The sequence below is a fragment of the Anabrus simplex genome, chromosome 12, assembly GCF_040414725.1.
Source record: "Anabrus simplex isolate iqAnaSimp1 chromosome 12, ASM4041472v1, whole genome shotgun sequence".
NCBI lineage: Eukaryota > Metazoa > Arthropoda > Insecta > Orthoptera > Tettigoniidae > Anabrus > Anabrus simplex.
The window spans coordinates 51497454-51524403 of record NC_090276.1 but is presented as its reverse complement, the minus strand read 5'-3'; the positions used below and the strand labels follow the sequence as shown (position 1 = coordinate 51524403).

Genomic DNA, 26950 nt, shown 5'->3' with positions numbered 1-26950 from the left:
AATCTCACATGGAGTGACCGGGATTTGAACCACGGTATCCAGCGGTGAATAACATTTGTTAGTACGCAATAATGTACTTCCTGACGAATGTCCACTACTGAAAGATTCATGTATTAAAAACCGAGACATGATTATTGTGTTTGAGGCCCGTTGAGCTTTATTGTGTGCTAGAGTACAGTACCCATTAGCCAGTGGGAATAACATTAGTGAGCATTTGCGGAGGTTTCTTCAAAGGCAGCAAGTGTGTCATCGTTGCCTGCTAATACTTGACATGTTTGCTTTCTGAGGGATGTTGCAATGTTGACTTAAAATACATAAGATGCTTACGAACAGAATTTGCCGTAAACAATACCAAATAGCTCAAGGGATTTAAAAAAAAAAAACCTGTATTTTGGGCTACCCGAAATTCCTGTTAAGTGCATGTTCGTCTTCAGCAAGGTCATGCCAATGAGGTTTTACTGTATATTTAACAATGCTTTATGGTAACTACGACCAAGCTAACGTACACGCATACGCCATACGGCCCCTGACAATGCTATCCGAGTGTTGCTTCTGATCAAAAAAGTTCTCCAAAAAAATGTATTCTACATAAAAAAATAAATCAAGATATAGAGAATATTAACTTACTGGCCATTGCATTTCCCAATAGATGACATCACTGTTGTTTTGTGGATCAGACTCCAGAACCTCCAACTGAACTACAGTCGTATCCCATTCTTTGCGGTAATCTGTGTCGATCTGAACTTGGAAGAAATCTGTTGCAGTTACATCATCATATTTTCCATACACTGCAAACCATACACAAAGTCAACTAACATAAGCTTTTTTTACAAGCAGAAATAAATCTTAACACACATATCTAAACCAACATAGGTATACTTTTGGGTGATGGAAAAGGGAAACAGGGATGAACAGCTGAGGATAAAGAGTCATTTACTCATCCTCATACAAGTTAGTGATAGCTGTGTCATTTCACACTGGTAATCTACACTTAATTTAACTTACAATTCATTACTGAACCAGATAATTTTTTTTTCACCAACTGAGAATCACCATCATCATCCATTTCCCTTGTCCAGCTCCCATCGCTTTGGAATGTTTATGGCACCTTTGCAACTTCCTCTAACCAACCCCTACTGTTCCTCCTTAACAGTGTTCCATTCCAGATTTCTTGCTATTCTTGACTGTTTTCAACCACTGTAGTCTGGGTCTCTGTCTTGCCCTCCTTTCTTGTATCAGGCTCTCCACCCGCTTCTGCAACCTTCTGTCTAAGTTTATTCCTCTCCATTCTGCCGTTAAGCTTTTCCACTCTGATTTCCTACCTGACGTCCTCATTTATTACTCTGTCCTTTCTTGTCTTTCCTCCGATTCTTAAAAATTTAATTTCATTGGCCTGGGTTTCATTCTCCTGTCTTTTTGTCAGTTTCCAGGTCTCCGGTACCTATGTCAGTATAAGGCAGTAGTATTTTATACATCACTCTTTGCTTTTCATTGGTACCCCCCCCTCGTACCAGACTTCTCACATTCTGATAGAAAGCATTTTTCTGTAAAATCCTTTTGTCGGTCTCCAAGTTCAGCCCTGCATCATTTTGCTTTCCAAGTACTTGAACCTTTCCACAATTTCAAGGGTCTGTCCTTTATTTTTCTTTCCTTTCTCCTCAAGTCTCACTCTTTTCTCCGCTGATTTTCATCTCATAATTTTCAATAATCTCGCTCAACACGTCGAGTTACCTTTGTACTTCCTCTCTGCTCCCCACACCACGTATTATCTACATACAAACAGCAATACCTTCAGCTCCCTGTCCCCATAATTTACCTTTCTTTCCTTCACAATTTCATCCACAACCATTATAAATGACAGTGGTGACAGAACAATTCATTTTCGTAGTCCAGTTTCATTCTGAAACCATTCTGTCCTCCCCATGTGCCTGGGTACTGTCCCCTTCAAATTTGGCCTAAAATGAATATTTTATTGTATGTGGCAAAGGGAAGTTATCATTCTTTCATTAAGGGTGACATGTTACAAGTTTAATTCGACTCAGTCGTGTCTTCACACAGAGAATCGGTTTGAACAGGTAGGGTGGACAGTGTATTGATTTTTCAATCGACTGTCCAGCTGTAGTCAGGTGACCTACTTGGAATTTCTCAAGGCCGCTCCAAATGATAGCGCGTGGCGAATGTTCTCGATATGGTACTCTCTCGAACTATGAGAACCTATCAGGTGAAGGGTATGATGTCCAATTACGACACGATATAAGGACACACCTCCCGGTGTAGCATAAATACCTGTGCTTCAGGAATAAACGCCCCTTCCTATTGCAACGTTCTTTGAGTGCAGCAGATTTTCGAGGACAAGTTACGTATCTTTCTACGATAATTTCCATGTGGTTGTGTCAGGTTTCAGCTCTTATCAAGACAGGAGAGAAGAGAACCTTTACATACTCAATTCTCCTCACCAGGATGTCTCACCCATCTTCTGAAAGAGCGATCTACGAGAATCTGGAAATGGACTTTGCTGTCAACATGCAGTGTTAAAATGTAGGCAATGTCTGACACGGGGGAGATAACAACTGGAGGCAGACTGCCATGTAAGCAGATCACCACGTGAGCAGTTTCATTCATCGACGGCGACATCCAATTTCATCAGAAATTTCAAGTACTTTTTAATAATAATTTTCCTCTTCAACTTTGTATAAATAGCACTGGCTTATTCATTGATGATAGTATTTCTGTTAGATTAGAATTTTTGGCAATATTTCCATTCTTCTTTCCTATGGGTAATGGTAGTGTTGTTACATTGTGAGTGAATGATTTGTTGGACTCTATTAGCGTAGTTAGTCAGTGAGTGTCTTCTGATATTGTTCTAAATGTCCCTCCGAATGATTAGAATGCTATGTAAAAATCATAGACCTCTCCGATAAAAGATAATTTTATGCGAGATTAATTTTGAATGTGGGACAAAATTACATCATACCTGACATGTTAAATTTCAGAGTACGTTTCACCTTACGCACTTCATTGGAATAATGCAAAGTAGTGTCATCAGACTCTGTGTCGAATTCAGATTTTTGGCGAAATTAATAGTCAGCACTAATAATAAAGTTAAGGTCGGGTTAAACTGAAATTTAAGTAATGAGTGGTAAATATTATTTGCTATTATTGTGTTATGTTTGATGTGTGCTCTACTAGTGGATTATGAACCTGGAATACGGCGGATCTTGAGGGATTAACCCTTACCCCTCGAATTAAAGTTCCCTGTGTTGTCTCTACTACTCGTATTTTAAAAGTAAATTTTTATCTTACATGACTTGTATTCATGTTTCACGATTTTGGAGATAGCACTTGCTTTTAAATGATGTAGTTAGCCCATAAACGTTTACAGCAAGCTATACTGAAGCAAATAAAAGCAATATGTGGAATTTAAGACAAATTATTTTGCATTTTTATTATTATTATCATCGCATAACGATCGGTTTCATTAATAATTTCAGTGTACAGATTATCGCTAAAAATCAACTAAAAACCACTATTCTGTCTGTGATTTCATACCTCGTGGTAGTTTGTAGGCTAAAACCACTGTAAACGGTGATTTCTTGAAATCTGGATCTGTTGATTTATAATTATGCCAGCCGTCAGCATCAGGTACATGTTGGGTTACGGTACACAAACTGACCATCTTCAGTTCACTTTTAGGCATCATGAAATGCTATTATTATATATATTCATTAGGGGCAGAGGTGCGAAAATACTGTGGTTTCGTGTGTTCCCTGACATATACAACATATATATGACTAGAAGAGCACATGGAGACCATGTTTGTTTACTATCGCTCGAGCTTTCGTGTGCGTGAGTGGACAGCTGACGGCTACACTGCCATCTAAATAATAGATTTTTGATTGACTGTCAAATAGTATCTGGATTCTACAGAGTTCCACCCTGAGCCAAAAGATGGCAGTACAGTATATCATCGTGAATTTTGTCCGCTACGAGACGGCAGACGAGCGGTGGGCGATAAAATGTCATGTCGAGTCTCCCCCAACAGACGAGTGGTAAGGGTTAATTGTGTAATCTTATTTGGGAAGTATGTGTCTAGAGAACCATGTTTTCTGCGAATTTTGGAGCACATGTTAAATAATGTGGATGAGACTTAGGAGGGGTAATAATTTATCAAGACTCTTGAACCACATGTCCGATGATATTAATGTTTAACCAATATTTATGTGTGTGTTATTAGTCGACCAATTATTCTGAATACCGAATCGCTGATTTTCTCGATGATCAACGTTGTGCTAACTCTGTTATTTTCTTTACAAGTGATTGCCCAGATTTAACAACATTTTTAGCAGTGCCGTGTGCTACTATTTATCCGATACGGTCATCTGAATATTCCATGGATAGGAGAATAAAAATCCAAAACTTAATATTCAAATTCCAGAATCCGATTGTAAAATATGTAAATAATAATCGTGTTTCATTTGTGTGATTGTGGAATGAGTGCAGCAGTTAGTAGTAATATTTTTCTGTGATTTATTGAAATGTGGTTCTGGCCCGGCCAAGTACTCATCATTTTACTTGAATTTTACACAAACATGACGTTAAGGTACCAGCCAAAAATGAATGTGCATGTTACTTCAAAATCATATGAGCAAAGTACAAAAATTGTAAATATTGTAAAATTCATTTTCAAGGCATCGAGTAACATGAATTAATGTTATGTATTATTCAAAGCAGTTTAAAGGGAGTTTTGTGGAAATAATAATTCTTGTGAATGTAACTAATTTAGGTAAGGTCTTGAATAGACATGATTCAGTAAAATTACGTACTGAAAATATTTTTAAGAGCATAGTTCAGTTGAATTCACACCAGAAAGGCGAAGTAATATTGATGGAATCTATGCACGAATAAGAAAGATAATGATGTAATATTTATGATAATATTTGCAAGGTTTAATAATGCCATTATTAATTAATTTTCTTTATTAAATTAAAAATTGTAATTTTTTTTTTGTGTAAAGGTAGACGCTATCGCGATAGCCTAGGATAGTTTATGAAACCTAGAATAACTTACTGTTAATTTTTTTAAATTTGCTGATAATCCGACCAGTGTCAGGAGGAGGTTCTCCTACAATAATTTTAATTTTTATTCAAGTCAGATGTGGGCTAATGGTAATTTATTTTATATTACAGTAAAATGCAAGCTTCGGTATGGTTGGAGAATGAAGGTGTAGTGTATCAGATAACTTTTGGAGAAGAATCTGAGTCAAAATCATCAAGATTAATTTGTTAAATTTTGTTATTTTGTGTTATATTAAGTGCTAGTTGTAATAAATGTCAAAACTATTGTTTTAGATGTTTTTTTTTCAATTGTCATCAGTCCTTAAGTCTTACCTGCCCTTATAAAATAAGCAAAGCCTGAAAGCAAACGGTCCACGTCTGGGACCATCGCTCTCCGGCTGAGCCGACCGGGAATAACGGGGGGCAGTACTGCTGTAACAATATCTGTACATTGCTTGCATATGTGGAAGAAGAAGACAGTGCTTGGTGAGATGAAGAAGCACATGATCGTCCCAAAGTAAACCTAACCAATTAACTCTTATAATCCCAATATAGTTTGTCTGTTATTGGACTTATAAATTTTCCAGCTAACTCATTCCTGACAAGTTATGAATTTCTGGAGCCACGGTATGCACTAGCCATGCGTCTTGGTAGCTGTTATTTACTAAATGATTAGCCGAACTTAGTACACTGGGGGAAAATGCTGGCAACCAGGAATGAGTTAGCTGGAAAATTTATAATGTCCAATAATATACTATCAACTATACTGGTATTATAAATTTACTCATTCAGGACAAATATTTCAGGTTCCCTGTGGAAATTACCATCTATATCACCTTGAACACTTCGTGGACAGAAACGTATATACTGTGCATGCTCTACATTTCTTTCTCTCAGGGCAGATAAATACGTATGTTCCGGTCGAATTTCACAGCTTTACTAGTCGAGGAAGTACACAAATATGCTCACAGATGCAGAAGTTGTTTCTTCAATACTACTGAAGAGGGAAATACCCTCAGTATCTTGCAAAACCGTTTTCTCCTGTTAGCAATGGTTGTGTAATATGCTGCACGGCGAAGTTGTCATATTGGACGACACAGACAAAAAAGTGTCAGAGTTTAGTGTATGTGGCTCTGGAGTCAAAAATTCTTTCTCCAGCTCATCTGAGAGCAACAACCACACAAGTGACACTGACAGAGTGGATGGGACGTAAGTGACCCGGAACTACAACTATTATTCCCGTTCGTAATAGTGATTAAGGGCTAATGTTGCCGTCAAATTTTGATAGCCTACTGAACCACACCCTATAGAATATTCATTTATGTTATTTGTGAGGAGCGTGGGTTCAACTTCTGTGACTAAATGATTTTTCCGAGATTATAGATTTTCACATACAGGCAAATGCCAGGACAATTCCTATTCGTAGGCCACAGCTGTTTCTTTTCATCTCATCTCGTCAAGAAATCCGAGCCGGGTAGGGTGTTTAAAAACAATGTGCCTCCTGGTATGCTTCTTTTCTATCTAGGGCATCCCATGTTTTTCCTCTCTTCTCTTATCTGATCTAATAATCCTTTTCTAGGGCGTCCAATTGGTTTTCGTCCTGGAATGATCTTTTCAAAATACTTCCTCTGTGTTCAAGTCATCTGCATCCACTTAACGTGCTCTAGCCACTTCAGCCTTTCTTCCATGGGCAGGTTGACCTGCAGGTCTCTTCGTTATCTGATCATTCCTAATTCTGTCCTTCCTTATTTTCTTCATTAGCTCCTCAACTGAGGTTGACATCGAGAAGGGCATCCAGCTGTAAAAATGCACCTCATCCCCATATCAGGAAATATGACTAAAGTGTAGATATACAGAGGAATAATGTGTGCTTAAAGTTAACCATTGTCAAATCGTATCATGGAGTGTCCCTTGTGCCATTCTTCCAGCAAAAAATGACGAGACTGTATTTCTTTTGCCTTCAAACCACTTCAGAGTTGGGTTTGCACACTTAAACACGGCGTGTGATTAATTTGGGCATATTTTCATTGATTTAGAAAGTTTTTGAAAATTTTACATGCATTGTTCATTATTCAATTTTTTTGCCTCCCATGACCACGAATTATCACCGCCCACGAAGGGTTAAACTAGGTTTCTTCTAGCAACATACTGCACAGAGTCTAATAATCTGACATTTTCTCTGTATATATACACTGCACAGCATATATATCATATCATATACTACCATGATGATGACGATGATAAAAAAAATATCCTGTGGCATTCTGAAAATATCCATGTACAAAATAACCTCACCTTCTCCATATCAAGCATGAAATCGATCTGAATTGCTTTTTATTTTTGCTAGTGGTTTCTTTTTTAGAATTTGTTTTAAGTCACACCAACACAGATAGATCTTATGGCAATGATAAGATAGGAAAGGACTAGGAGTTGGAAGGAAACGGCCGTGGCCTTAAGGTATAGCCCCAGCATTTGCCTGGTGTGAAAATGGGAAACCATGGAAAACCATCTTCAGGGCTGCCAACAGTGGGTTCCGAATCCACTATCTCCCAAATGCAAGCTCACAGCTGCGCGCCCCTAACCGCATGGCCAACTTGCCCGGTGCTAGCGGTTTAACATTCCAGCATTGTACCAACTAGGGTTTTTTGGAGACAATGGAAAAGGAAAGGGTTAGGACTGGAAAGGAGCAATTGTGGCCTCAATTAAGGTACAGCCCCAGCATTTACATGGTGATGGTGGTAATTATAATAGCTCAAAATCTTTGACAACTTTACCTTTGTCTCAAGTATTATTACAATATTATAAGTCCACCTGAGAATAGTTACTTGTAACTTTACCTTTGTAAGAATAATGGCCCTGGTCCTCCATCTTCCGCCAAACAATTAGATCTTGTCTCTCAATAAATGGAATCCACTGAGAATCATCTGGAAAACAAAGATTAAGTGCTTATTTACCAAACAAATATAGACTATTAGACTCAACAAGAACACTCGGATTGAATGTAGTCGAGGACTTGCAATCAGTAGCTGAGCTATTCATTATTATGAAGTATGAGGCTGGTAATTTTTTTCTTTTAAAGCAATTATTTCAAACTATGTCATGCCCTTTATATTCTGCCTATCTTAGATGAGGACATTATATTGAAAGTAGAATTAAAAAAAAAAAAAAAAAAACCACAAGTTTTGTATCACTACCTCGTTGAAAGATTCCTGCCCAGGGTAAGGAAAACATATGCAAAAGTGATGAAACTGTGAATCACCAGTACTCCAATAAATTTATCTTTGACTGCAGTAAAATAAGGGACCAGAGCTACTCTGTAACAAAGAAAGCGGTTTAGCTTGCGCGTCATCAGCAAAGCAAGAATGCATGAATACTGAGCACACAATGTTCAACCTGGACCAAGCCTGCCAACTTTGGAGGTGACCCATCTGGACTTGACAAGAGCGTATGTGCATACATGAAGTTTGCCATCAATGAGAAATGAGTGTGTCAATATGCTAGTGTAGTTACATTTTTGTTTGGTGCAGCTCAGTTGTTAGCGGTACAAACAACAGGAAAATGAAGAAACAAACCATAAAGGAAACTAATGACAAATTAAGAAAGGCTGAATTTATACTATAGTCGTAATACTGAAAGATGCGTTTGACAGTTCTTAGAGGGAGGTCCGTTTACTACCTGCCTGGGTGGGGAGAAGGGAGTAGGGGTTATGGTTACCATGGAAAAGTGGGCGGGTCCCACTACGGTTGCCATGGAGATAAGCCTGCTGGCTGGCTTGTGTTGCTTGGTGGTATTATTATTATTATTATTATTATTGTTATTGAATTTCCCATTACAAATCCTATTTTACAAGTAGTATATTAGGGCTATATAGTGAGACTAAGTTAATACATGACAATTGAAATAAAATAGAGATGACTTATAAATGAGATGGAGAAATTTAACAAACACTTTATAACAGCATCTTCTCTGAAATACCATAGTGAGAGGTGCTTGGTATTCTATATTACACATGTTTAAATGCATTAATAATTCATATCTACTTCTGTTAAAAATCGGACACTCAAATAAAAGATGAACAGTTTGTTGCATTTCACAGGTACAGCTATAGGGCTTCTGCCAAACCTCTTGAAGTATGATCCAAACTTTCCATGTCCTGTCAAAAACTGAGTTATAATATGTTCATGTTGCAAAAACCTACTTTGCAGTCTGTCTCGAATATTTGGAAAGAACAACTTCCTTGTTAGCCAGCCATTAGTGCTGGTGATCCATTGGTTGTTCCACATATCTTGTGTATACTCCCTCAGTTCCTTTTGTACATGAGACATAGGGGACTTTTCATATATCAACAAGGCATCAGAAGAAGTAGTAGCTGCTTTGGCAAGTTCATCAGCTCTCTCATTTCCTCCTACTCCGTCATGACCTCGGACCCATTTCATGCAGATATGGTTACTAATAATAATAATAATAATAATAATAATAATAATAATGCTATTTGCTTTACGTCCCACCAACTACTTTTACGGTCTTCGGAGACGCCGAGGTGTCGGAATTTAGTCCTGCAGGAGTCCTTTTACGTGCCAGTAAATCTACTGACACGAGGCTGTCGTATTTGAGCACCTTCAAATACCACCGGACTGAGCCAGGATCGAACCTGCCAAGTTGGGGTTAAAAGGCCAGCGCCTTAACCGTCTGAGCCACTCAGCCCGGCGATATGGTTACTGTAGCCTAATATGTGTGATCTTATATTAACAGCTACCGGATGAAAGTTATATTTTTCTTGGATTACTCTCAAAGCTGCCTGAGAGTCACTCAATATTAGCGCAGCACAACTGTGTGTTTTAATCCACATAACTGCCTGTTGTATTACATACTATCCACTTCATTCTGTATCGATATTGTAATCAAAATAACAATTAATTAAAATTGTTATTTTGATTTTGCCTGTTGTATAGCACACAATTCGGCTTGAAAGACTGAACATGAGGGTAGCAAGGAGAAGGAGAAAAGAATGCAGGAATGTGGCAACACTGTGCAATGGCACATGCAATGCTGCTCCATCCAGCGCTACCTATCAAAACCCTTCTTTTAATATTACGGGCACAGTAGTGAAAGCGAGGGCCCTAGTCCAACATGTGGTTATGAGCAGGTATCAAATAAACCAGTAGGTTTCTCACAGAGCATTTTTTTGTAAACTAGTTCAAAAACCTCAAATATGTTACAACATGTCTGAAAATTTGACCAAAGCCACAGTCTGTAAATACTTTTAAAGATGACAAAGAAAGACTTGCTGGTTGACAAGTGCATGGAAATGTGCACCAAGAACCTGAGATCATTTACCACTATTGAAGGAAAGGTTTTTTTAAAAATTCAGACAAGCATTGACTGCAGTGGGTAAAAGAGCAAATAACTTTATGATCTTAAAAAAATGTTATGCCATCTCGAGTCACAGCAGCCAGGATGTACAAACCTTCGCAGACAAAGTGCGCAGCAAAGGTTTTCCGATATAGAGCATACTATTCAGTCTGCTATCACTGCAAATATCACTGATCTACGGGCTGATAATTACGAGGAAATGTACTATATACCTGTTACAATACACTATATTAACACAGAATGATCTTTGAATAAATATGTACTTATGTTTTTAGCATTCCCCAACTGAAAGGTACTTTTTCCTTGTGGGAACGGGCTTTCCAAATCATTCAATTTATATAAAAATATTCAGCATAAACTTAATTTCTTTGTTTCCAGATATTTATCACTTGTACTAAAGTATTTCTTAGTGAATGCAGTTCTTTTCAGTTACATCTGTCTCATGATTCAAGCCAGCACAAAATGTTATGAAGTTCATGAGAATGTTGATTTTATATTGATTTATATTTAACCGCGTGGTTTTGAGAGAAGAAAGCAGTGTATCGTCCGAGTGGTGGTGTCCATTTGGCTGCTCCAACTGAACTCTGTCACTGCTCTGTATCAGCTTTTATGTCACGTAGAGCTACTTCACAATGAATGCGTTGTGGGGTGAGGTGAGAAAGTGGAATAAGGGTGTAACATGCTAGATGGCGAAGAGTGATATTTCCCCCCCAATCACCTGGAGCTTTAAATACCTACAAGAAGTTTCAAAAGTTGAACACAACCCACCATCACTATTATTGATACCTTGAAGAGAGAGTTCACTTCTACTAAGCCCTATTACCTAGCACCGAGTGAAGATTAATTTCAATGACCTGGTCAATAATCGAACTCAGGACCCTTGTATCCGAAAACCAACATTCTCACCATTCAGCTACCAAGTCTGACAAACAGTAAAGGATGTTTTGACACGTGGTGTAGGGGCTTAAACTTTACCTGCCCGGGAAAAACCAACGATGAAGGATACACACGCGACCATCACATTCCATTCAGAACCGAGCAGTGAAAATTCTCACAGTATCTTTCATTTTGCCTGCGATTCTTGTTGCTCACACATCGATCAAGGCGCCAGCCAAACCACAGTTACTGGGAGCAGAAAATGCCATGATCATCAGTGCAATATGTTTTTTTTTTTTTCGAAGTGAGAGTGAAAAGATCAATAATAAGAGGTACCCGGCTTACCAGAAAGTGTCTGAATGTGTCGGAAGGTCATTAGCAACAGTGAAGTGATGTGCCACTTCAATGAAAAGAAATGCAGGGATATGGAATGCGAACCGAATGAGATGTGCGTGAGGACAGGATGGCCAAAAATAAAGCTGGACGATTTTACTCTTGGAGTTATTAGGAGGAGTACATCCAACTTCTATCTTAACAAGATGTTCCCTACAATTCAAAACCTCCATCAAAAACTCACTGAGACCATGACTGATTTTCTAGAAATGTCAAGAACAACTCTTTCAAACAATGTGAATAACTTAGGATTTTTCAAAAAAAAACTGTACAAAATGCCTGTTTCGATGACGTCTGTGACAGTTGCTGCATCACAGCCTTCATATTTACAGCAACTGAGCAATCTGCGCTCGGCAGGGTGCAAGATATTTTATACCGACGAAACAGGGTGTGGCCAGAATCATACAATGAAGTACGGATGGCAAGAATATGTTATAGATGCTCTGAACAACAGTTTTGAGAACAATGACCAGTGCAGAGGTCACATAGAGGAAATTTACAGATGGCGAGGTGATGAACATTAAAATAAGAATAACAATTTATTGGAAAGGTGGTGCAAATGATTAATTCTTCTTTTAATGTTCATAATCTGATGTCCAATACGGTCTACAATGATATTTATTACTTGTAATGATGGCGAGGTAGTCTCAAAACACCATCAGGTGCAGGAAAACATTTAATAATATTCCATATCGGAAGTGAAAACTAGTTTTTACCTGAAGCAGAACCTTGAATTATCAGCAAGAAAAACACCGGCGACTACTACAACAAAATGAACTCTTCACATTATCAAGATGGTTTGGAAAAGTGTTGACTCTTATCTGCAAAGTCTGCTATTGTGATTGATCAGGCGCCGTACGATGGCTGATCCTGACACAAGAAAGCCCTTTGATGTCTTGGAGGAAAAATCAAATTATTTCATGGATCACAGCTAGAGGCATTGGACTTCCTCCAGGAATCCAGAATTTTTAAAAAATGTCTAAAGCGGAGCTCATTGTTCATGTCAAGCTGCACTTCCGGACACCCGAAAAAAAAAAAAAAAAAAAAAACTTGAGCAGATCATCAAGCATATTCGTCCTTACGCTGAACTCATCGGGCTGAATGTCGCTCACTGTGAGCTTAATCCCATAGAGTTATGGGCATATATATGTAAACCATAAAATAGCTAAAGTGAATATGTCTAACCAGGCAGGGCGAGCAAGGTCAAAGGAGGTGATGTGGGATCTGTGCCAGGAAGCCTTGAGGTCCATTACTCCTGAGCTATGGAAAAAATGCATGCACCAATAAAATTGAAAAACATTATAGGAAGACAGATGTGTTCACAGAAGACGTCTCCCTACAATTGATCCAGTTATAATAAATTTAACCGAGCTCGATAGCTGCAGTCGCATAAGTGCTGCCAGTGTCCAGTATTCGGGAGATAGTGGGTTCGAACCCCACCGTTGGCAGCCCTGAAGATGGTTTTCTGTGGTTTCCCATTTTCACACCAGGCAAATACTGGGGCTGTACCTTAATTAAGGCCATGGCCGCTTCCTTCCAATTCCTAGGCCTTTCCTGTCCCATCGTCGCCATAAGACCTATCTGTGTCGGTGCGACGTAAAGAAAAAAAATTAAACGACAGTTCATCTAATTCATCAGACAGTGATCACGCTGATTACTGAAGAAGGAGCGTTTTAAATCTTTCAAACATTTGATTTCATGTTTTATGTTTAAAGTTTGAACTCTGGAAAATAGGCAGTGAAAACTAGTAAATACTGTATTATAGTATGACGATAGCGTTTCAGCTGGCATGCCATTTTTAAATCGACATTGGTGCTCGAAAGCCCTCATGAGAAAAGGTTACGGGAAATGGTATTTTTCTTTTAAAAAAACTAGAGAAAACATGGTTTTCGACCTTTATCATATTAAATTACGTGCACGCTATGAGAGTTCGCTGTGGAGGGAATGCTACTGTGCTCCACATACTCAGCTGACCGGAGTTGTTAGCAACAGTGTAATCTGTACCCTCTTACTAAAGTTCACATAGAAATGATATATTTTGAAGAAACAATGACTTCTTCTCTACTTCTAAGGAAAGTAAGTTTCCAAATCATTCTGAGAAGTGCATTAATCACTAACTAAACAAAGAGGTCCTTCTCATAAGCCAGAACATGCGGCAAAATGTGAGATATACTACATAATTCTATCGATATATCGAGCACTAGTCCAATAAACTGACTAAACTAACATCCACTCATTGCACAGTAGGGAACACCCAACTGATGTTCAACCCAGCAACGTCGCTAGGGTTTCCAGGGCCAAGTGCATTGTCCTCACTGGCCGTAGGCTGCTTTCTCCTCACACAACCACCCAATTAAATATAAATCCGTATAAAATCAACAACTGCGTGCAGGCAAAAAAAGCAGTTTTCATTTTAGCTTGAGATTCTCAAGAGCTTCACAACAAGCTCGGCTATGAACCCCCAGTAACGAGAAAATGTTTCACAAAATTTACAACCAACTTTTTCACAAATAACAGATGAAATAAAAACTTTGTATACAGATCAACAATAAGTTACTTTACTTTGATGTATTAAGGATTGGTACTGATAAGATTAATACTTTTTAAGTTACTCCGTTGGAAATGGAAAAAATACCAGCACATTTTTTTATTCAACCTGCATTAGAATTTTAACTGGGTGCAATAAAAATTCCTAGTTCACATAATTAAATGTAGAATAAAGTAGGCTAAATTTTTCTGTAGCTTGTTTTGATGTGGGACAAAATGTGAGATATACTACATAATTCTATCGATATATCGAGCACTAGTCCAATAAACTGACTAAACTAACATCCACTCATTGCACAGTAGGGAACTCTGGTGTCTATACTTTTTTTCCATGACAATAGGAGAATAATGGACTGTTATGGAGGTTAAGAGAAGTAGAGGGAGACCAAGATGATGATGGTTAGACTCAGTTTCTAACAATTTAAAGATAAGGGGTACAGAACTAAACGAGGCCACAGAACTAGTTATAAATAGAGGACTATAGCAGCGTTTAGTAAATTCACAGAAGCTTGCAGACTGAATGCTGAAAGGCATACCAGACTAGTGATGATGCTTGTTGTTTAAAGAGATCCAACATCTAGGTCATCAGCCCAAATAATTTTTTTAGTATGCATACATCTTCCAACAGTCTACAATGAAGATGTGTATATATATATATATATATATATATACATACAAAAATTGGTTAAAAAGTTCAGAGAAAAAAGAAGTACGAACCTGTCTTGAGCCGCAGTCGGGGAGTGAAGATGTTTCCTGTCTTGAAATTTTGTGACCTAGTCTGCTCAGTAAATTATCAAAATCAACAGGCGACATCCTAGTGAAATTTTTGTACTGAACACTAACACTCTGAAACTTCATGTTCAACGTTAATTCAGACCCACTCCATTTTTTGCACAGTTCAGTGAGCCAATACCAATAGTGTTTCTTTTCCTAGGCTATTATCATAGCTGTGCCACTTGCTACCATCATAGCAAGCAGGGTTTCTTGTTCAAAAGACATCTTTGCATGGAGTCAACACACAAACTGATTCTGCTTGTGAGCAATGGCTCAAGATGTGCTCATGAGAGGCTTGGACTTTTTTTTAATGACAGGCTCATGAGCCTCTCGGCTTGCAAGTCTGTACCCTCCTTTAGACTTGCCAACGCTCAGCATTAAGCAACGTAGCACATTCTATGTCTAAGACTTGACAAAGTGTTCTACAACTTCACCATATGCATCTGATTTTCGTTCTTTTATCTTCAAGATCATAATTAACTTCGGATCTCTCGACTAACTTTGACTTTTATTCTCTCCTCTTTACTTTGATTATATAAGATTTTTCGCCATCGTCTAATTATAACCGCCATGACTATCAACTTTACTTTTATGCAATCTTACTACTTGTTGTATAACAATCTGTTGTTTTATCCATTGTACTTATTTTAACAGCCTTCTAATGTTAATTTTGTTAATACTTCCACTATTGTATCTCATCACATTGTATTTTCAAACCATCATTGTTATTTTTAATGTTATTTTACTTCAAATCTCTTCAAGATTTTAAAATTCATTTCATCACTACATCTTATTTAGACGCTTATTTTTAATTTAAGGTTAAGACTGTGGCTGATGATGCCTTCAGGGAAGGCGAAACATGTCCCACTATTAGCTAACAAATTTATGTAAATCATCCAAGACGATTTTGTATTGATTAGGTGGTCTAATAAATAACTTAATGTTATTATTTCAATCCAAAGTTGAATTGACCGCTCAGCGCGTTGGATTTCAATGCCTAGTCATCTCGGTGCTGTGGGAGAAGTTCTAAGCCTGGTAGTACTTACATTTTCTCAGACAAGTGCAGGACTTTAAAGCAGCGTAACTTCAGTACTATTTTACGTATCTGAATACTAACTTTCACACATACCTGTCAAAAAACCACTATTCTTTCATAAAATGTGATGCAATCTTACCTTTATAGTAGAGCTCGGTGAGGAACATCTTGAAACATGTACTGGCAATGACAAGCACATAACCTTTTCACGCACTGTCACTCGTATGCAATTCCGAACCAAGGACTTCACTTACAGCAATGTCATCCACATCACTCAAATCACCACCTGAATCTAACTTTCGTCAGAATCATTCAACTGTTCTCCCAAAACATCCTGCATTTCCCCACTCGATAACGCACACTTGCTTGTAGAAGCCATCTCCACTCACAACTGAACTGACAGCTGGTGATAAGGAAATAGATTGGGAGAAAACCATCAAGAGAGCCCTGAGTAGACAGAATTTATGCTTATCTTGACAGTCTGGACCTTCCCCTGGAGGCAAAGAAAGGAATATTCAAGAAGTGTGCACAGAAGTGTCCTTGGAATATCACTCAAATTTCAATGAACAAAACACTATCAAAATAGGGATCAAGCTATATAACTCAAAAGCCCAAACCTTTTGCTTCAATAGGAAATGCCCACCCAGTGGCCGAGATCAGTAAGGCATCAAGTCTATACGGCCTGACACCATGGCTAGCCGGTTCGAGTCCTGTAGATGGAATCTTTCACCATCAGAATGTTAGCCGGCAGGGTAGGCGAGGTCGTAATATTTCTAATTACCACACTGCAGGGTTCATATGGAGAACGGACATATGATGCTGTTGATGGTGATCTGTCCGTCGGATGGGAACTTTAAGCCTTGAGTGGACCCCTTGAGCATGGGCATCAAATAGATACCTGCATCAGGCATGCGGAACATGTCCTCAGACACCCCTGGCACCAAAAGCCGTACGCTAAATAAATAATATTGCGGTTAATTAATTTTGTTTTATTGTTCCGTACTGACTGTATATCACATAAATTTCCCTTGAAAGGAAACAATTAAAAAACAAAGTTCATCGCCATAAGACCTATCTGTGTCGGTGCGACATAAAGAAAAAAAACACCACACAAAGTCCACCTTAGTCTCATTGTATATAAAAAATTATACATGTTCTGGCCTTCTTCAGCCGTAAGAATAAATTATAATACAGGCAACTATTGAAAATGTTTAAAATATGAAAACATAACAATGAAGAGAAACTTTTATACAAAAGTACCCATATTAAGGAAACTGGCTGATCTTGATTGTGAAAGAGTACCACTGAGAATGGAAAATTGGTAGTCACATAGAAAGAACACAAAGACAACTCAACATTAAAAATGGAAAATTGGTAGTCACATAGAAAGAACACAAAGACAACTCAACATTAAAAAATTCTTTCAACTTGGTATCCCATCTTGATGACAGAAGATATGTAGTCGTTCTGCATTCAATCGAACAATAGTTCGTTGGTAATAAAGTAGCTTAAAAACAGACTAGGTGAATAAGAAAGTGAGAATTACATAAATGTGGTATAATTGATGAAATAGGGATGTAAGCAAATACTAAGAAAAAAAATAATGCAACCTACCCCAAGTGACATGTTGAGCTGGATACAATGATGTAAATTAATTAATAAGACTCGATTTGTATAGTGGACCCTTGTTTAATTGTTTCTGTTCAAGGGTATTTTATGTGAAATAAATACCGTGATAAATGAAAAATGAATTAAAATACAAACAGCTTTGATCATAACCACTCGATCCCAGTGCAATTCACGCGAGTACCCTCCTAGCAGAGCTGCTCTTCACTCTGCTGCAGGAGATGCTCGCTCCATGAAGAGCACTGGTGGCACTCTACACTGACTGGTTAATGAACACATGGCTTCTTGTTGTGCGGACATACAGTGTGACTAGCGTGAGAAGATCATCGACCTGCTCTGGTTAGGTCCAGCGAGTGACAAAACCGTTGGAGAGCCTTTCTTAGATTTGGCAAGGAACAGACCACTGGACTGCTTTGGTTAGGCTTAAGAAGTGACAGGCATTGGCCCCAGACTTATTCGTTGAATAAAAATGGTCCCGCGGCTTTGGCCCCCAGGTTAGCTGCCGTGAAACAGTGTACAGGCTTCTAGTATATCCCGGCAGCACAACCCCTATGCCTCCAGGCCCCCGTTATGGAAGTGCCATGTAATAATAATAATAATAATAATAATAATAATAATAATAGTAGTAGTAGCAGCAGATACATTCACAAGTGTCGTTCAAAAGCTTTTAGTAGGAATGAGTTGTGAACAAAGTCGCAAAGAGTTGAATTGGATTTATACTTTCACATCCCTCCCTAATAACTTGTGGTGTAAAAAATGCAAGAACATAATAATAATAATAATAATAATAATAATAATAATAATAATAATAATAATAATAATGTTATTGGCTTTACATCCAACTAACAACCTTTTTTGGTTTTCGGAGATGCCGAGGTGCCAGAATTTAGTCTCGCAGGAGTTCTTTTACGTGCCAGTAAATCTACCGACACGAGGCTTCAAATAACACCGGACTGAGCCAGGATCAAACCTGCCAAGTTGGGGTCAGAAGGCCAACGCCTCAACTGCCAGAGAGAACATTATAAACCAGTAAATATGAAATACTGTTATCTTTATTATTGTTAATGTAACAGCTGGCAATGATGATGATGATGATCTGACAGTATACTTTTAAATAATCGTTGATATGAATTTGACATAAATCAGAAAAACTGAAGAGTGCTTATAGTATAATTTTACAACAAATATTTGACCAATTATTGTGCATCATAATTACCAGAGCTGCAGTCTAGGGGTAGCATGCCTGAAACTTACCCAGAGAGCCCGGGTTCAATTCCGGCTAGGTCAGGGATTTTTACCTGGATATGAGGGGTGGTTCGAGGTCCACTCAACCTACATGATTACCCGATGGTGAGGTACTGGCTCCAGTTGATATCTGTTTATCATTTTGTTGATCTCCATAATTAACGATGTGAAATTAAACGCCAACACTTCCTGACTTGACTCATTGTATTTAAAGTAAATCATTTTGCCCATCGTCTTTATTTAAGGATAATTCATTTTACAACACACCTAAAAATCCCACAGAGGAAATGAGCATAAAAATGCATCGTATTATCCACGATACGTTCCCTCGGTTCGCTATGCACATGGCTGCAAAATGAGCTTCAAGTAAACTTGGAGTCGCGAGGCTTCATGTGAATGGACCACAGTGTTCGGAATCGGATGGAGTCAACACACAGGCGTCAGTCGTGCACATCCCCACATTTTAGTGTTCCGCAGTTAGTAATGAAATATAATGAAATATTATCCGTATGGAACCATGAGTCATGTGTTATTCAATAACAATGGGTACAAGAAAGAATAGAGTCAATCACTGTAACACTGAAGGCTGATCTTTTCACCAACAGGCAAGTGAAAGAGAAGATGATTTACAAAAATTGTTCTTTTCAGAAACATCCCTGAAATCTTGTCTTGGGTATAAAATATAAAGGCGAGAACACAGAATAAGCAGCAGGACATACTGTCAGGAAAAACAGCCGTGATAAACCGTGCATACAGGAAACGCAAGTAGATTTTTTAAAATTCGTGTCAGAGGTAGCAATATTTGCAAGAAAGAGATTCTGAATATACCTAGGTAAGTACTGAATATGAAAAATATACATGAACAAATTAATCGTATATAGTTATAAACGAAACACTTGAAAAATCTGCATATGAACTATAACAAATGGAAGAACATACATAAAAGTAGATGAGAATACCAACAAACTGACTGTGCTGGGCATCAATTTGAATAACTATATGCCACATTCTCAACATGGTAGAATAGTTTATGTTAAAAAGAGGAATCAACATTTGATCAGTTGATGCAACCCAAGAAGACAACAGAGATAATGAATCTAGAACCTGAGAACTGTATCATTACATCCATATACTAACCATCCACCAAATAACTTTTGCATACAACCAAGTTTATAGCAAGAGATTTCAATAGCTACAGCACATCGTAAGGATAAACAAACACAGATGGACTGAGAGTTGAAGAAAGCAATCTGACTTTGATACATGATGAGAAACTCCAATACTCGTCCAATGGCAGGGCATGACAACGTGTTTACAACCCTGACCTGTGCTTCACAATCTCCACCATCAAGGACTGCTGCATTAAATTCGTAGAGAATATTGTTCCCAAATTACAGAATTAACCAATTAGCTATTGAGTTAGTTCAGTTTGAAAAACAACTTATATTCCTTTCCATTCAACCTCAGAAAGATCCTGATGCAGCCTTAAAAGACCTTGGTGCCACCGAGGACTGCTGCATTAAATTCGTAGAAAATATTGTTCCCAAATTACAGAATTAACCAATTAGCTATTGAGTTAGTTCAGTTTGAAAAACAACTTATATTCCTTTCCATTCAACCTCAGAAAGATCCTGATGCAGCCTTAAAAGACCTTGGTGCCACACAACAAAATTTAGGTAAGTTTTTCAGCTGCCTAAAATATCTCCTATAAACACATTCCAAGCAGCCATAAATAAGAATACTAATCTGGAATGACACTTTATATTAGAGCAGTAAAGGACAGACACTGTAAATTATACGAAGAAAATCCTTTCTGCAACAAGACTATAGAAGGTGGTGAAATTTTAATGCAAGCAATAAGTGAAACAAGGCAAAAGAAACTGAAACTCTCAAGAAGTTGGACAAGACTCATAGTAACAAATTTGTATAGAACTTAAAGAAGTAAAAATGGTGAACCAAAGCCCATCAGGTAGTACAGTATAGTAACTTCAAATGAAATCACACACCAACTCCTAAATGTAAAGGCCTGTGGAAAACTTTTCAAACCTAAAATATTACATAAAACACAAAACCAAAACAGATACCTTTGCTGTCCAACTTTCCTTAATATGGTACAGTTTAATAATGGTCTTAAAAAAAATGAAAAATAGCAAAGCAGCTATATGCATATGCATAAAACAGATTTCACAAACATAGCCAAACAGTGGGGTTTTAGGACTATTTAACAAATGCCTTAGCACCTGCAACATCCCGAAATTGTGGAGAAAATCATAAGTAGCTGTCTTCCTAAAATCCAGACATTCCCAGTAACTACCAGCCTATACTGCCTATATCCCTCCTACGTCACCTTTAAAAACTATATGAGAGAATAATAATGCTGTGGAGTAACAACACTGAGTTTATTACAAGCTAGTACTTTTATTAACAATCCCCCAGATTCAGACTCTACATAAACACATACAGAGACGTTACAACAACCGCTAGATAGCGTGCGGGATCGCCTTGAGTCCGTCACATATCCTGGACATCCTGGTCGATTTCCAGAGGAACGACCAGCTACACCGGTCGACTGATTCTGGAACCGTCTGGCTGGCGTAGGATGATTGTTCGGATCTTTCCATCTCTCCCTGGGAGAAGCTCCTCTAGTTTCCATACGTGTCGTGGCCTAGAGTACCCTTGGATGAGGGCAACGTCTCCGATCCCTGGCATACCGTGTTGATTGTGTGGCATTTTCACCTCGTGGTAGCTTTGCAGCTGGAGAAGATACTCTGCTTTCCAACGTTTCCAAAAATCTTGAAGAACTCCCTGTCTCGTTTTAAATTCTGATGTCAAATTTTTCCCTATGGTGGGTACTATTCCAAATGGGATGGCTGTTAACGTTTTTCCGACTAGAAAGTGAGATGGGGTCAGAACATCGGCAGTATTTATGTCCTCTGTGATCGGTCTGCTGTTAAGGGCGGCTTCTGTGCTGACAAGTGTTGTGTACAAGCCTTCCTCGTTCTGCTGTGAGCGTCCTAGAATCTTCCTCAGGCATCGTTTGGTAGAACCGACCATCCTTTACCAAAATCCTCCCCACCAAGCCACCCGTGGCGTGATGAATTTCCATTGGACTCTTGGCAACGAAGGTCTTCCATTTGTTTGGGTCGTTTTTTATCCATACTAACGTCACTGTAGAGTCGCTCCACAGAGTGGCCCTGTTGAGGTCGAAACCTGTTTCCTCGCAAGAATAGTATAGGAGGCGTGTGCCTATAAGTTCGGCAAGCAACTCTAATCTTGGAAGCGTCACCTTCTTCGCTAATGCTAGTATGTTTTTGCTGCAAACTATACGAGCGGGTGTGGTATAGTCCCGTGTTGACGCCACATAAATAACTGTTCCGTATGCCCTCTCAGATGCATCACAGAATATGTGCACATGTGATTCGTGATTTGTTTGCCCCGTCCTGATCCATCTGGGGATCTTTATAGATGACAAGAAGTGAAGTTTGCTAATCCATGAATGCCAATCCTTTGCTATATCCAGAGGTAGTAACTCCTCCCAAGTTAAACCTCTAAGCCAGGTATCCTGAAAGATTAATTTAGCAACAATTCCTACTGGTGCGAAAAGTCCACGAGGATCGTAGAACTGGGCGGTGGCACGAAGAATGTTTCTCTTGGTTCCTGTTTTGTACATAAGATCACTAGCAATCTTCTCCTTGTTGATACTGGATTCTCGCTTGTACGTAATTTAGAGTAAAAATGACGAATCATCTTATTAGGTTTAGTTCCTAGAGAAGTGACAGATGGCAGCACCAGTCAAGATGACCAGTGTGGATTTGTGGTATCAAGTCTTCTCTGCCACAAAATGGTGCCTTCAGAATTAAATGATAGGTTCAAGCACTCATACAACTAAACGCGTACCTAAACCAATCATTACGGTACTAAAGAAAAAAAAAACCTATTGAGCCAAGCCCTGCTTGAATGCCAGTAAGTATTATATTTCACTAAGAGGGTGAAGCTTGTACTTATCTGTCGTGTTGAAGCTAAACGTTAGGCTAGTGATTTTCCCTTTTCAATAATCTGTAAGAAGTAAACTTAACGTCACTGCCTTCTCCTCACAGAAATGACCAATTATGTTTCGGAAGCTGACAGTAATCATGGTTCGTGTGAACTCTCAAAATTATCCCGCGTTTTGGCACCAAAACTGTGGAGTAAAACACTATGTTTATTACAAGTTAGTACTTTTATTAACAATCCCCCAGACTCAGGCTCTACATAAACACATACATAGACGTTACAACAACCGCCAGATAGCATGTGGTATCGCCTTGAGTCTGTCACAAATGGTATATGGCCCCCGGAAAGGCCTTGTGCAGGTCTTTACAGTTGATGCCTTATTCTAATAATAAACTTAACACTGAACACGGCTTGGGTCAGGTAGCTATCAGCTTTCATTCGAGAGATAGTGGGTTTGAACCCTACTGTCGGCAGTCCTGAAGATGGTTTTGCGTGGTTTTTAATTTTTGCCCCAGGCAAATGCTGGGGCTGTACCGTAAATTAAGGCCATGGCCACTTCCTTCCCACTCCTAGCTTTTTCTTATCCTATTGTCGCCATAAGACTTATCTGTGTTGGTGCGACGTAAAGCAACTTAATCATAACAGATATTTGTGTTTGTTCCTTGCTTACCTGCACTTCTGTGAGGATGGAGCCCTACCTATGATGAATTCTAATACTGAAGACGACAAACACACCCAGTCGATGAGCCATAGGAAATAACCAATGAAGGTTAAAATCCCCAACCAAGCCGGGAATCGAACCCAGGCCCCTTAGCCCAAAGGCCTACCCAATAACCATTTAGCCATGGAACCAGGCATACGAGAGACTGATATACGAAATAATCTGGCCCCCAGTTGAATCTCAGGTATAATGCCACAATAAGCTGTATACACATGTTGTAAAAACCAGGTTCTAGCTGTACACACATCTTGTACAAACCAGGTTCTCAACCTGAAACAGCATATCAAGGAAGGCTTGCAGAAGAAACTAGTCACAAGTGTTGATCTAAACGATGTCAGCCGCCTGTGACACAATAGATCAAAATCCTACTGGCCAATTTCTATAATACTTCGTCGGACTAACACAGAGTGCAAGTTGGCCATTCAATACATCATAATAGAAGGTTTTATGTCTCATTCAATGATACAAAGAGCAAGTGGAGGAATCAGAAGAATGGATTACCACAAGGGGGTATACTAGCACCAAGACTATTTAATTTGTACACAAATGATCAACATTTTTTTATGCACACAACCTTGCTCTTGCAGTAAAGGATTAAACTTTTGAGCATGTTACAGAGAAATTCTCACTAGCCCTGTCCATCATATCAACACACGCTTAAAAATGCATTAAAATCAAACCCTCTAAAAACTAAATAGAGTGTATTCCAGCAACAAACAAAAACTGAATGTGTCAGGGAAGGGCCAAGATTTAACGGAAATAACTTAGATCTACCCAAGTACCTAAACATAATTCTCAATCGGTCACTCACAAGAACCGATTGCAGATATACAACCAAGAAAGTTGCAGCAAGAAACATCATCCTGAAGAAATGAATATGCAGTACGTAGGTACAAATCTCACTGTCCTGAAAACAACAGGGAGAGGCTTGTGTTTTTCAACAGCAGAATATGCCTGCCCACTTTGGAATAGGTTCGCTTACACAAAAATTGTGGTGCATGATAACCGGCTGCATGAAAGCTACACTTCTAGACAAAATCTACAGAGCAAGAAGTGTCTCTCCCCCAAACATCCGAAGATCGGTCGATACGCAGACCGAAAAATTTAGGCAGACCAAGAAGGTTGAAATTAAGAAGCAGTTTCTTGACGGAAGCGCAGAAACTCCAATCTGGTATCCACTTCAAGAGGATGTGTCTGCAGGTGTAGAGCTAGACTGGAAGACATCAATCAATCACTACTAATCTGCATTTAGTGCAATTGCCCAGGTGGCACAGTCCCTATCTGTTGTTTTCCTAGCCTTTTCTTAAATGATTGCAAAGAAATTGGAAATTTATTGAACATAATTCTTGGTAAGTTATTCCAATCCCTAACTTCCCTTCCTATAAACGAATATGGAGAACACTCAAATTGGCTGTGAACAGGAATAGCACTAGGGAAGACTAACCAAGCAAAATGACATCCTCTGTGAATGTGGCCAAGTCCAAAATATGAACCACATTCTGAACTGCCCTCTATGCCTGTTCCAGTGTACCCTTGAAGATCTGTGGATGGGAAACCACCCAGCAGTTGAGGTACCTCAACACTAGGCTGAAAGACTCAAAAAGAAATATCTGGACATGAAAAAGTAAAGTAATTCAATAACTTAAGACAGCAGCAGCATTCCTTCACACAACTACTTTGGAAAATGATCTTCATTTCATGATGTTTTACTACAAAAGTAAAGATATTACTTAGGGAGGGCTGGTCGGTCCCCGCAGTAGCACTTAACATTTATATCTCTCCCACATGTCATATGAGGTGAAATTTAGTCTTCTATGTACTTTATCTCTTGTATCATTACTGAAGTAACAGCTTCCAAAGATCGGAGGGTAATGTTACGTAATTTCTTCGGAAATTGTTAAATAGAAGCAATTTATACGAGTTAGCATTTAATTTTTCCCACTCACCTTGACTCTTATCGGCGACTGGTTTCGATCCAGGGCACTGACAGTAGATGATATTGGGAATCTGAATGTCCACAACCTGACGCTTATGGCAATCATTACACGTCATAGTGGAATCTCGTAAGTTGTAGATGAACTCCAATTCCTCCATACAACTGCTTTAAGGAAAGAGAACGAATAAAACTACTTATATAGTAATCGTCACGTAAGGCTATACACTAAAAAGGCAAATATCACCGCCCTATTTCTTTTTTTTAATGGCTCATCACTGCTGCCAACTTGACTAGTTACATATTCAAATCATGAGACATAAACAACAAACTAAACTCAATGTATCAATAATGGATGTTCCCTTACACTAGGTAAATAATCAATCAAGATATTCAAAATTAAGTCTGTTTTCAAGCTTAATGAGAAATTAAGGAAATATACACAATCCCTCAACACTTAATTTAATGTTATATATTTCTGCCCTTATTCTGATATATGCAATACTATAACAGTATTCTTCAGTGTTTGCCTGGTGTACATAATTCATTTCCCTTCTTGAAATTTGCCATTACTTGTTGGACTTCTGTGAAACCACGCTGTAATAATACACACAAGCAAATATATTACATGTACATATGCCGTAAGTCAATAAGAATACACAAAGGCTAAGTCAGCAAACAGTGATTTTAACAATATAGCAGTGGCAATATGTAATTCTCGCAAGTCAGGAATTATCTTTTTGCTCGTGGCTTTACGTCGCACCAACACAGATAAGTCTTATGGCGATGATGGGATAGGAAAGGCCTAGGAGTGGGAAGGAAGCAGCCATGGCCTTAATTAAGGTACATCCCCAGCATTTTCCTGGTGTGAAAATGGGAAACCATCTCCAGGGCTGCCGACAGTGGGATTCGAACCCACTATCTTCGGGATGCAAGCTTACAGCTACGCACCCCTAATTGTACGGCTGACTCACCCGGTAGCCAGGAAAAAAATTAATGAAATGGCGTATGGCTTTTAGTGCCGGGAGTGTCCGAGGCCATATTCGGCTCGCCAGGTGCAGGTCTTTTGATTTGACTCCCGTAGGCGACCTACGCGTCGTGATGAGGATGAAATGATGATGAAGACGGCACATACACTCAGTCCCTGTGCCAGCGAAATTAACCAATGATGGTTAAAATTCCCGACCCTGCCGGGAATCGAACCCGGGACCCCTGCGACCAAAGGCCAGCACGCTAACCATTTAGCCATGGAGCTGAACGGTAGTCAGGAAATAAACCATGACTGTTTAGTGCCAACATGCCAGATTAATAGTAACTGTAAGACATCTATCAGCAAGTAGGGTCCCTGTTTCTCAACAGCAGAATATGCCTGTCCACTC

The 26950-nt window shown here is 38.8% G+C and overlaps 1 protein-coding gene across 5 annotated transcripts in view; it reads right to left on the bottom strand.

The window, feature by feature from the left end:
- LOC136884034 (stAR-related lipid transfer protein 7, mitochondrial) overlaps positions 1-26950 on the bottom strand; it is a 77904-nt gene that overhangs the window by 46614 nt on the left and 4340 nt on the right. For 2 of the 5 annotated variants that reach the window (XM_067156048.2, XM_067156050.2), the window contains exons 3-5: positions 25585-25739; positions 7892-7978; positions 628-788 (exon numbers count right to left, since the gene is read on the bottom strand). In XM_067156048.2, coding sequence (XP_067012149.2) covers positions 628-788; positions 7892-7978; positions 25585-25739 — 403 coding nt within the window. Of the gene's footprint in view, positions 1-627; positions 789-7891; positions 7979-16192; positions 16349-25584; positions 25740-26950 lie in introns of those variants that run through there. The other 3 variants (XM_067156049.2, XM_067156051.2, XM_067156052.2) reach the window with 3 other exon arrangements.